The following is a 13,765-nucleotide window of genomic DNA, read 5'->3' on the forward strand; positions in this document are numbered from 1 at the left end:
ACTTTCTCCGCAGGCTCAGGAAGTTTGGTCTCCCACCCAAAATTCTGAAAAACTTTTACAAATGCACCATTGATAGTTTACTAACAGGCTGCATATCTGTCTGGTATGGAAACTGCTCTCTCCATGACCGCAAGGCCCTTCAGAGAGTTGTGAGAGCAGCCGAGGTCATCATTGGTCACAAGCTGCCAGCCTTACTGGACATCTACCGAAGCCGTTGTCTAAAGAAGGCTTCAAAAATTACCTCAGACCACACCCACCCTGCACACGGACTGTTCACAAAACTGCCATCAGGCAGATGGTACCGCAGCATAAAAGCCAGGACCAGTAGGCTAAAGAACAGCTTTTTCCTACAAGCCATCAGAATGCTAAACAATGCATAATAATAACTAACCCCCTTTTTCAGTTACTCATCAACACTCACATTTCATAACACTCACACTTTGGGCATGTGCTATATTAATATTAATACCACATTACTTCAAAACATGATGTGGCAATCTGAACTTCAATCTATCCTGCAGTATTATTATTATTATCATCAGTATTTCTATTATTACTATTAGCATTATTAACAGTCATTATTAATCTTGTCTGTGAAATATCCATAACGCCTGCAATGTCTACTATGGGTCAATGTTTACATTTACTGCAATTTTCACTTTGTTTACAATGCAAATTTGCACTTTAACTGCAAATGTTTTTACATATATTTTTCTATATTTTTCTTCCTTGTTTATATATTATATACTTTTAAAAGACTTTTATCTTGTACTTTATTATAGCACACTCGTAGAGTTCCCGAGCCTCCCAACACACATTTCAATGTACAACTGCTGCTAACATTTGTACAAATGACGAATAAACTTGAAACTTGAACGTGCTGACATGCGTATATTTCATACATAGACAGTGTAAATCAAGCACAAGTGTTAAAACAGTAATAATAACGTTAATTTGACGTGCTATATAGATATTTGCTCTATCTGCAAAAGACAAACATTATGGGGAAGTGATTTCCGTACTGAACGTTGTACACCGCCGTGGTCATGTTAGTTTATACTGGATGATTTATTTATTTATCTTGTATTATAGTATTTCTTGTTCTTGGCCAATAAACATCCAAAAATGAATAAAACTGTACGAACGAACTCTGCAGTTAACATGGAGCAACAAAGTTATTTAGTTCATTTTAAGTTAAAGCTGTTTCTTAAATGCGAGGTTCATCTGCCTTAAAAAACGTATGCCTAGTTCACACTACACAATTTTTGCCCTGATTTTCATTAAGTATCATTAAACCCCTCGTCACTTCTCGCGTTTGTTTTCGTGACAGAACGTAGTTTGGGAGACCAGAGAAGCTCGCCTGAGATTCCAGTTGGTGATAGATGGTGTAGTGTGAAACCCCCCATCAGTCGTGAAGTGTGAAATCCACACCAACTTAAAAGACTCCCGATTACAAGAGATCCAGTCGTGTAGTGTGAACTGTACAGCGACCTGGCGACTTGAAAAGTCATGTAGTGTGAACTTAAGGGAGCGTCTATAAAGTGCATGAAGCAGAACGCTGATTAAAATGCATTAATGCTGTAATAGTTACACAGTGACGTGTACGATTAGTTCTGCCTGTATTACAGAATTGAGTTCTATACAGTAAAAAAAATAAATATATATATTAATGTAGATTTTGTGACGACGGTGAGACATTATAAACAACATTTAACCCTTTTATTTAGGATAAATAGTTCTGGTGTGAATTACAAGGCAGGAAAAAGTTTGGCAGACACAAAAGTCAGAACAGGGGACGCGGCGTCACGTTATTATTACTTTTTACTCCGTCTTCTTAACACTTGTGCTTGATTTACACTGTAAATATGAAGCAAATAATATACACGTCAGCGCGTGCACATGCGTGTGTGTTTACTTCCGGTAGAACTGATAGAAAATGTTGATTTCGGAAAATCAAAATACAACTCGTTTTTAAATTTCTGTTTGTTTGTTATTTGATTTTTGATCTTGAAACGAAAGACGAATAACGCCCCGTTTTCTTGTTTTTCAATTTTGTTTTTGAAGTGAAAAACGAATGACCAAAGGTACACGGACCGTCCTAGTAATCCTACGGCAATTCAGTTAGCAATCGCTTAGTCAAAACGTCTCCCAACCAATTCTGTGGACGCGGGGCTCTGGATTCTAGGCTCACTGAGGCCCCCTGAACCACTAGTCACAGAATAGACGGGATTTGAACCTTTTCCCTGAAGATGTCCGGACTGAAATGTCTTTCCAATCGACCTGTGGGTGGAACTCCCTACATATCTACAGTGGGGTCAAAAAGTATTTAGTCAGCCACTGATTGTGCAGGTTCTCCTACTTAGAAAGATGAGAGAGGTCTGTAATTTTCATCATAGGTACACTTCAACTATCAGAGGCAAAATGAGAAAGAAAAATCCAGGAAATCACATTGTAGGATTTTTAAAGAATTTATTTGTAAATGATGGTGGAAAATAAGTATTTGGTCAATAACAAACAAGCAAAATTTCTGGCTCTCACAGACCTGTAACTTCTTCTTTAAGAAGCTCTTTTGTCCTTCACTCGTTACCTGTATTAATGGCACCTGTTTGACCTTGTTATCTGTATAAAAGACACCTGTCCACAGCCTCAAACAGTCAGACTCCAAACTCAACCATGGCCAAGACCAAAGAGCTGTCGAAGGACACCAGGAAGAAAATTGTAGACCTGCACCAGGCTGGGAAGAGTGAATCTACAATAGGCAAGCAGGTTGGTGTGAATAAATCAACTGTAGGAGCAATTGTAAGAAAATGGAAGACATACAAGACTTGATAATCTCCCTTGGGGTCAAGATCTCATCCCGTGGGGTCAAAATGATCATGAGAACGGTGAGCAAAAATCCCAGAACTACACGGAGGGACCTGATGAATGACCTGCAGAGAGCTGGGACCAAAGTAACAAAGGCTACCATCAGTAACACACTACGCCGAGAGGGACTCAAATCCTGCAGTGCCAGGCGTGTCCCCCTGCTTAAGCCAGTACATGTCCAGGCCCATCTAAAGTTTGCCAGAGAGCATATGGATGATCCAGAAGAGGATTGGGAGAATATCATGTGGTCAGATGAAACCAAAATGGAACTTTTTGGTAAAAACTCAACTCGTCGTGTTTGGAGGAAGAAGAAGAACCCAAGAACACCATACCTACTGTGAAGCATGGGGGTGGAAACATCATGCTTTGGGGCTGTTTTTCTGCAAAGGGGACAGGACGACTGATCCGTGTTAAGGGAAGAATGAACGGGGCCATGTATCGTGAGATTTTAAGCCAAAACCTCCTTCCATCAGTGAGAGCATTGAAGATGGAACGTGGCTGGGTCTTCCAGCATGACAATGATCCCAAACACACCGCTCGGGCAACGAAGGAGTGGCTCCGTAAAAAGCATTTCAAGGTCCTGGAGTGGCCTAGCCAGTCTCCAGACCTCAACCCCATAGAAAATTTGTGGAGTCCGTGTTGCCCAGCGACAGCCCCAAAACATCACTGCTCTAGAGGAGATCTGCATGGAGGAATGGGCCAAAATAGCAGCTACAGTGTGTGCAAACCTGGTGAAGACTTACAGGAAACGTTTCACCTCTGTCATTGCCAACAAAGGTTATGTTACAAAGTATTGAGTTGAACTTTTGTTATTGACCAAATACTTATTTTCCACCATAATTTAAAAATAAATTCTTTAAAAATTTCCTGGGATTTCCTGGATTTTTTTTTCTCATTTTGTCTCTCATAGTTGAAGTGTAGCTATGATGAAAATTACAGACCTCTCTCATCTTTCTAAGTAGGAGAACCTGCACAATCAGTGGCTGACTAAATACTTTTTGGCCCCACTGTATTCATAGTCCATTTTTGCTGACCCATACCAATGACGTCTACAGAGGTGTGTCCTCCCCGCAAATATTTACAGGGATTTCTGTGGGAATGATTGGAACACGAGCGCTCCGAACTTGTACAAAACTGTACATACATGTGCACACGTACACTTTCATTAAAGATTTAATATAGCTGGACAGGTCATAGTTTTATAAGAACACACACACACACACACACACACACACACATCACTGCAAACTTCAGAAGGTCAGAGGAACACTGCTGGGCTGGACGGGGTCTAACAGAGGAACAGAGGAGACAGACAGAGCTACAGGAAGTGCTGGAGGAAGTACAGTGCTGTGTTACCTGGGCCGCGAGAGTACGGACCTTTACCTGCACGGGATTCAAACACAAACACAGACGTATAATCAGAGACGTTCCAGTCTGAGTGTGAGGAACCGTGACACCCTGGGTTTAGGAACGTGTGTGTGTGTGTGTGTGTGTGTGTGTGTACGTACTCTGTAGTCTCCGTGTGGGACTCTCCCCCTGTACGTATCGGCGCTGTAGGTAGGGTGAGGGGTTGGGCAGGGACATGGAGGACACGTCGTGGGTTTGGAGTTTGTACCAGTGAGGCTGATCGTCCAGCAGAGCCGTCTCCAACTCGATTAAAATCTGCACACACATACACACACACACACTAACTGTACGTGATTCAATGCCATTTTTAAAAAGCTCCTCACCGACCAATCAGAACACAGCATATAAGGTCCTGATTCCAGCCAGTGTGATGCCAACAACACCCACCCCTCTACCCTACCCACATGCCCTACCAACATTTTTTTCCCATTTACCCACATACCCTACCCATCTGTCCACCCTACCCACATACCTTATACTCCTTATACAGTACCCACATACCCTTTGACCCTTCCATACCCACAAACCCTACCTAAAAACACTACCCACATACCCTACCCCTATAACCTGCTGACATAGCCAATTTATATACCCTACCCACATGACATACCCCTATACATTACACACATATACTTTTCCCAATATTCTACCCATATACCCTACCCACATACCCTACCCCTATATCCTACCCACATACCCAACCCACATACCCTACCCCTATATCCTACCCACATACCCAACCCACATACCCTACCCCTATATCCTACCCACATAACCAACCCCTATAACTTAACCACATACCCTACCCCTATATCCTACTGACATACTCAACCTATATACCCTACCCACATTACTTTCTCTTATATCCTACCCACATACCCTTACCCATATACCCTACCTACATACACTACCAACATACCCTCTTTCCCTATACCCTATGACATACCCTTACATACCCACATACCCTTACCCCAATACCCTACCCATATACCTTCCCCAAATACACCACCCATATTCCCAACCCACATTCTTTTCCCCCATACCCTACTCACCTGTCCGCTATACCCTACCCTTATACACTACCCACACAGATTTCCCCTAAAGCTTACCCATGTTATAGTGTACCCTTATACTGTACCCCTCCCTCATACCCTCGGCTGCTCAACAGGGGGTGGGGGGTAGTTTTCATCCTGAATTCTGTTGATTTGAGACGTCTGTACAAATAAATTCGACTTGATTAAACCCTCAAATTTTTCCGTCATGTCGTACCCTACACCCCACACTGAAACGCTTCATTCTCATGTCACTCACCTCTCCGAGGAAGTCGCTCTCCTCCTCTCGAACCCGCGCCTGATCCCACAGCGTGATCTCCAGCATCCTCTCCCTGAACTCACGCCGGTGCACAGGTGAGTACATGAAGGTCTGGTTCCACTTCGGCTCCACCGACTTCTTCACCGTCTTCGTTCTCCTCTTGCTCTTATCACTGAACAGAAGGAAGAAGCTCAGTTACAGTTCTTACAGTTCTCTTAAGAACACTGGTAATAACACTCGTAAGAACATTCCGACTCTGCACCTTCTGTCAGGGAGGAAGTAAATCTTGACGTATGGGTTGCGGGGACGTCCGTCCTCTTGAGCAGGCAGGTCTTTGGCCCCCAGAATGGTAACGATGAGCTGGTGCCCCACTTTATCGTACCAGAGCTTCACCTTCAGAGAGAGAACAGGTGAGTCCGTCTGTTTCAGGGAGGGTTCGAGCAGAACCTGGTGCACGTAACGGTTTTCTCAAATAACCTACAGATACTAAACCACAGCACCCTCTGTAGGATTTCATTTTCCCCCACCGTATCCTAATCTGATCTACATCTGGGGATCTAGGGTTGGAATCTCAGCGGTGCTATCAGTCGGTTGGGCGTCTGCATGGGCATGATAGGCTAACGTCCGAGCCATGGAAGACAACGGCCAAGACAGCCAAGTCACCGGGAGGCGCTCTGAGTGCCAGTACCAAGCCCGGACCAAATTAGGAGGGTGTCAGATAGACCTGGCAAGACTTTGAAGTGTGTCTGTGTGTGGGAATTTGTGTCCGATTAGTCAAAAGTCAAACTCAAAACTAATGCGGGTGTTCCGGTTCATCCCAGAGCTGTTGAGTGGGGTTGAGGTCAGGGCTCTGTGCAGGACTCTGGAGCTTTTCTTCATGTCTTTATAGAGCTGGGACCGTTTCCCTACCCACATACCCTACCCATATACCCTACCCACATACCCTACCCACATACCCTACCCATATACACTACCCACATACCCTACCCACATACCCTACCCACATACCCAACCCATATACACTACCCACATACCCTACCCATATACCCTATCCACATACCCTACCCACATACCCTACCCATATACACTACCCACATACCCAACCCATATACACTACCCACATACCCTACCCATATAACCTACCCACATACCCTACCCATATACCCTACCCACATACCCTACCCATATACACTACCCACATACCCTACCCACATACCCAACCCATATACACTACCCACATACCCTACCCATATACCCTACCCAAATACCCTACCCATATACACTACCCACATACCCTACCCACATACCCTACCCATATACACTACCCACATACCCTACCCACAGACCCTACCCAAAAACACTACCCAAAAACACTACCCACAGACCCTACCCAAAAACACTGCCCACATACCCTACCCAAAAACACTACCCAAATACCCTACCCATATACCCTACCCACATACCCTACCCACATACCCTACCCATATACACTACCCACATACCCTACCCACATACCCTACCCACATACCCTACCCATATACACTACCCACATACCCTACCCACATACCCTACCCACATACCCAACCCATATACACTACCCACATACCCTAGCCATATACACTACCCACATACCCTACCCACATACCCTACCCACATACCCTACCCACAGACCCTACCCAAAAACACTACCCAAAAACACTACCCACATACCCTACCCACAGACCCTACCCAAAAACACTACCCACATACCCTACCCAAAAACACTACCCAAATACCCTACCCATATACCCTACCCAAATACCCTACCCATATACCCTACCCACATACCCTACCCATATACACTACCCACATACCCTACCCATATACACTACCCAAAAACACTACCCACATACCCTACCCACATACCCTACCCACATACCCTACCCATATACACTACCCACATACCCTACCCATATACACTACCCACATACCCTACCCATATACACTACCCACATACCCTACCTAAAAACACTACCCATATACACTATCCACATACCCTACCCACATACCCTACCCATATACACTATCCACATACCCTACCCCTATACCATACCCACATACCCTACCCAAAAACACTACCCAAAAACACTACCCACATACCCTACCCACATACCCTACCCACATACACTACCCACATACCCTACCCATATACACTACCCACATACCCTACCCATATACACTACCCACATACCCTACCCATATACACTACCCAAAAACACTACCCATATACACTACCCACATACCCTACCCATATACACTACCCACATACCCTACCTAAAAACACTACCCAAAAACACTACCCACATACCCTACCCACATACACTACACACATACCCTACCCATATACACTACACACATACCATACCCACATACACTACACACATACCCTACCCATATACACTACCCACATACCCTACCCACATACCCTACCAATATACCCTACCCACATACCCTACCCAAATACACTACCCACATACCCAACCCATATACACTACCCACATACCCTACCCATATACCCTACCCACATACCCTACCCACATACCCTACCCAAATACACTACCCACATACCCCTACCCACATACCCTACCCACATACCCTACCCATATACACTACCCACAGACCCTACCCAAAAACACTACCCAAAAACACTACCCAAATACCCTACCCATATACCCTACCCACATACCCTACCCACATACCCTACCCATATACACTACCCACATACCCTACCCACATACCCTACCCACATACCCTACCCATATACACTACCCACATACCCTACCCACATACCCTACCAATATACCCTACCCACATACCCTACCCAAATACACTACCCACATACCCAACCCATATACACTACCCACATACCCTACCCATATACACTACCCACATACCCTACCCACATACCCTACCCACATACCCTACCGATATACACTACCCACAGACCCTACCCAAAAACACTACCCAAAAACACTACCCACATACCCTACCCACAGACCCTACCCAAAAACACTACCCACATACCCTACCCAAAAACACTACCCAAATACCCTACCCATATACCCTACCCACATACCCTACCCATATACACTACCCACATACCCTACCCACATACCCTACCCATATACACTACCCACATACCCTACCCACATACCCTACCCACATACCCTACCCAAAAACACTACCCAAAAACACTACCCACATACCCTACCCACATACCCTACCCAAAAACACTACCCACATACCCTACCCAAAAACACTACCCAAATACCCTACCCACATACACTACCCACATACCCTACCCACATACACTACCCACATACCCTACCCATATACACTACCCACATACCCTACCCATATACACTACCCACATACCCTACCTAAAAACACTACCCATATACACTATCCACATACCCTACCCACATACCCTACCCACATACCCTACCCATATACACTATCCACATACCCTACCCCTATACCATACCCACATACCCTACCCAAAAACACTACCCAAAAACACTACCCACATACCCTACCCACATACCCTACCCACATACACTACCCACATACCCTACCCATATACACTACCCACATACCCTACCCATATACACTACCCATATACACTACCCACATACCCTACCCATATACACTACCCACATACCCTACCTAAAAACACGACCCAAAAACACTACCCACATACCCTACCCACATACACTACACACATACCCTACCCATATACACTACACACATACCCTACCCATATACACTACCCACATACCCTACCTAAAAACACTACCCAAAAACACTACCCACATACCCTACCCACATACACTACACACATACCCTACCCATATACACTACACACATACCCTACCCATATACACTACCCACATACCCTACCTAAAAACACTACCCACATACCCTACCCACATACCCTACCCAAAAACACTACCCACATACCCTACCCATATACACTATCCACATACCCTACCCACATACACTACCCAAATACCCTACCCATATACACTACCCACATACCCTACCCAAAAACACTACCCACATACCCTACCCAAATACCCTACCCAAATACCCTACCCAAAAACACTACCATACCCCTATACACTACCCACATACCCTACCCACATACCCTACCCCTATACCCTGCACACATATCCTTTTCCCTATACCCTACCTAAAAACACTACCCACATACCCTACCCACATACCCTACCCAAAAACACTACCATACCCCTATACACTACCCACATACCCTACCCACATACCCTACCTCTATACCCTACACACATATCCTTTTCCCTATACCCTACCTAAAAACACTACCCACATACCCTACCCCTATACCCTACACACATGTCCTTTTCCATATACACTACCTGAAAACACTACCCACATACCCTACCCCTATTCCCTACCCACATACCCGACCAAATAACCTACTGACATACCCAACCTATATACCCTACCCACAAGCTTCTATATGACTGATTTATTACACCTGTTAGCGACTGTTGTGGTTGAAACACATGAATTCAGTAATCAGAAGGGGTGTCCAGATACTTTTGTCCATCTGGTGTATTGTTCCCACTTATATTTTGGTTATTAAATTTCAGAGAAATATGGATCCAGAATTGAATCTTCCCTTCCTCGATACCTGACACACACTTTCAAAGCTCAGCCGTCCACATTACAGACCAAACCAAAAAATAAAGAACATAAAAAAGCTGGACAATGAGAAGAAGCTTTGAAGGTTGTGAGATGAATCCTCATCATGATTCGCTTTGAAAGTCTGTATTGATAAAAGAACCACACGTCACACATGCTGCTACGCTCACGGCGTGAAATCTACACCTCCACATCTACAGGAACAGAGTCGAACACGAAGGACGGGCAGAAATCAGAAGACCAGAAGACCACAGATCTACAGGGTCAGGACTTCTGAGCTTCTGGCCGTCCCTCAGAGCTAAAGGCTAAAGCTAAAGGATTCTCAGCACTAGCGCATGCAGCAAAACAAACGTTCATTCTGTCCAGACTGGAGCAGATCAGACCGATGCAAACAATCCAAATCATCAGACAAACTGTACCGCTTCCTTTCTCCACTGCTGTGACATCAAGATCTGATTTCTCGTGATCATAATCTGATTCGGAGCCAAAAGTTTACATACACCTGGATACACGTGGGATTCGATCATTTCTGCAACGGTTCCTTCTCTCTGACACATACACCGCGAAGTGGTGAGAGTCAAGGGCCCAACGGTGGCAACCTGGCAGATGTGGGGCTCAAACCAGCAACCTTTTCGATTACTAGCCCTGCATCCTGGAACCTAAATGTGTTTAGAACGTCTGGAACCACAAGTGAGGTTCCTGACAGAGAACAAGGATCTGTACTGACTCGGTCTAATGGTCACTATTTATAGGGGCACAGAGACATTACAGCTGGACTCAGTCGTACATGTTTCAGTTATGCAGCCACAGAAACAGAACAGTTGCAGAAATAACTAAATCCCAGGACTTGCTATAAAATAAAGGTTCTTCACCAGTGGGAGTTGGTTCGTTTGTGTCGGTACAGTTTGTTCTGTTCCTTCAGCTCGAGAACTAAAGTCAGAACTTTCATGGAAAATGCGATTTTAGGTTTAAAAAAATGAAATTTCGAGTCAGTTTTTCATTGCAACATGAAATATGAACAAAAATAGAATAAATCTACGTCACTTTATTGTAGAAGCCACATACACCAATCAGCCATAACATTAAAACCACCTCCTTGTTTCTACTGTCCATGTTATCAGCTCCACTTACCATATAGAAGCACTATGTAGTTCTACAATTACTGACTGTAGTCCCACAGGACCCCCACAGAGCAGGTATTATTTAGGTGGTGGATGATTCTCAGCACTGAGAATTTTAAACACCTCACTGTCACTGCTGGACTGAGAATAGTCCACCAACCTAAAATATCCAGCCGATAGCGCCCCGTGGGCAGCGTCCTGTGACCACTGATGAAGGTCTAGAAGATGACCGACTCAAACAGCAGCAATAGATGAGCGATCGTCTCTGACTTTATAAGGATAAGGGGCAGAATTTAGGACACTGTGGGCGTCGCCGTGCTTCAATCGGCGTGTCTGGGTTTTTTTCTTGACCCTTTGACACCGGGTGAATACGCTGATTAACAGGGGTGTCTGTATTCTTTTGGCCATGTAGTGCACGTGCAGAAAATCTTATGTGGCAGAATCTTATGATGGTTGAGGATCATGTTTCAAGTTGCACAGAAAAACGATTTTCTTTACGTCCCAAAATAATTTGGACATTTAAAGAGACGTGTGAGATATAGTGAGAAAATAGTGCAGAAGCGATTTTAGAGGCTGAGTGTCTCTTTAAATTCTAAAATTCAGGTCATGCAGGTTCATCCAGATCCTCCACGAGGAGGAGATCAATGCATCAAAATAATAAAATCAGCAAAGAAAACATAAAGGGCAGCAAATGAGATCAAAAGAAACGGAAATAAAAATCTGAAATGTTAAAATGCTGCTGTGCATTTTCCAAAAAAATCCCAGACAGAGGGAGAGTAAGATCAGAACGATCAGTCAGACCGGTGGTGTTACCTGAACCCTAGGGACAAAAGGCGTGGCTCTTCTACTAAGGCATGGACTCTGGATAAGCAAAATTAACAAAGAAAAGAAACAAAAAATGCAATAAAACTGAACCAAAAAGCACAAAAATCAAAAACACCACACAGCCAAGAGGAGATTTAACCTCGGTTACGGAAAATTCAACATGTTTAGTTGGATTTAAATTATAATAATGAGTTTAGACTTTATTGTAATTCATTGTTTATTATTTATTATCATTTACTTTTTAGAATTGTTTTTTTGAAATTTATTATAATTCATTTTTTTTTATTTATTATCATTTTTTTAATTATTTTTTAAATTAATTTTTATCATTTATTTTTTTTATCATTTTTTAAATTAATTTTTATCATTTATTTTTATCATTTATTTTTTGTTAATTATTATCATTTATTTTTTAGAATTTATTATAATTCATTTTTTATTATTTATTATCATTTATTTTTTATTGTTCATTATCATTTATTTTTTTAGAATTTATTATCATTTATTTTTTATCATATATTATCATTTATTTTTTTTATTTATTATCATTGATTTTTATTATTTATTATCATTTATTTTTAAAATTGTATTATCATTTATTTTTTAAGATGCACGATGGAACTGGTGGAGATAATAGAAATCGGTGCGTGACTCCCCATGCACGATACGGATCTCCGCATGAACCCGTCTGGTGCAGGTGAAAAGAAGCGGTCTGTGCTGCACACGTGTCGGAGGGGGCGTATGTTAGTCATGACCCTCCTCGGTCAGGGGTACAGGGGAATTGGATACGACTAGATAAATGCCAAAAATGTCTTTTTATATTCCGATATGAAACGATTAAACATCCTGATCATATCAGATTAAATCTCCCTCGTAGTAACTTAAAAATAATAAATAAATAAATCCATGAGAAAGCACAGCACAGCAAAAACACTGAAGCTCTTACTGAAGCGCTGAAGTGCACCGACATTAACGTGTTTAAATCCCTCCTGTATTAATAATACATCACATTAATAATAATAAATATGCTGGGATCTTACTGAGAGATGTCCAGACAGGTACTGAGGAGCATCGCGCAGGACGCCGGGACTCATGGGAGATGTGACGGAGATGGACGGACCCATCTTCTGAGACTCGAATGAACTCGAACCTGCAGGAACAAGTTACCAAGAGTAAAGAGAACGTCTCGAGTTGTTAAATTTCATGAAACACACCGGGGGGTCTGTGTGAAAACCTGGTGTCATCCTACACTCCCGGGAAGAGGGCGTGTCTAAATTCGTAGATACTTAAAATGCTCCTACTGAGGCGCCTTAATTCTAAGGGAGCGTCTGAATAATCTGATTATGAGTCCACGTCTTATTAGAATCCTCTCTGATCAGGTACGCAGTGGGGGAGCAGGGCGGGGCACCAGGTTCTCACACAGACTCCGAGGTCGGATTGTTAAGACTCACTGGATTCCAGCTGGCTGTGGGGTCCCTCCGGCATCCTGGGTACGTCACTGTGAGATAAACAAA

At 43.3% G+C, this 13,765-nt stretch overlaps 1 protein-coding gene across 3 annotated transcripts in view; it reads right to left on the reverse strand.

Moving 5' to 3' along the window:
• Window positions 1-13,765, reverse strand: part of rims2b (regulating synaptic membrane exocytosis 2b) — a 54,161-nt gene that overhangs the window by 21,538 nt on the left and 18,858 nt on the right. For all 3 annotated transcript variants that reach the window (XM_063009371.1, XM_063009364.1, XM_063009380.1), the window contains exons 10-14: window positions 13,703-13,749; window positions 13,292-13,401; window positions 5,846-5,976; window positions 5,584-5,755; window positions 4,374-4,527 (exon numbers count right to left, since the gene is read on the reverse strand). In XM_063009371.1, coding sequence (XP_062865441.1) covers window positions 4,374-4,527; window positions 5,584-5,755; window positions 5,846-5,976; window positions 13,292-13,401; window positions 13,703-13,749 — 614 coding nt within the window. The remainder of the gene's footprint in view (window positions 1-4,373; window positions 4,528-5,583; window positions 5,756-5,845; window positions 5,977-13,291; window positions 13,402-13,702; window positions 13,750-13,765) is intronic.

The sequence above is a fragment of the Trichomycterus rosablanca genome, chromosome 2, assembly GCF_030014385.1.
Source record: "Trichomycterus rosablanca isolate fTriRos1 chromosome 2, fTriRos1.hap1, whole genome shotgun sequence".
Lineage (NCBI taxonomy): Eukaryota > Metazoa > Chordata > Actinopteri > Siluriformes > Trichomycteridae > Trichomycterus > Trichomycterus rosablanca.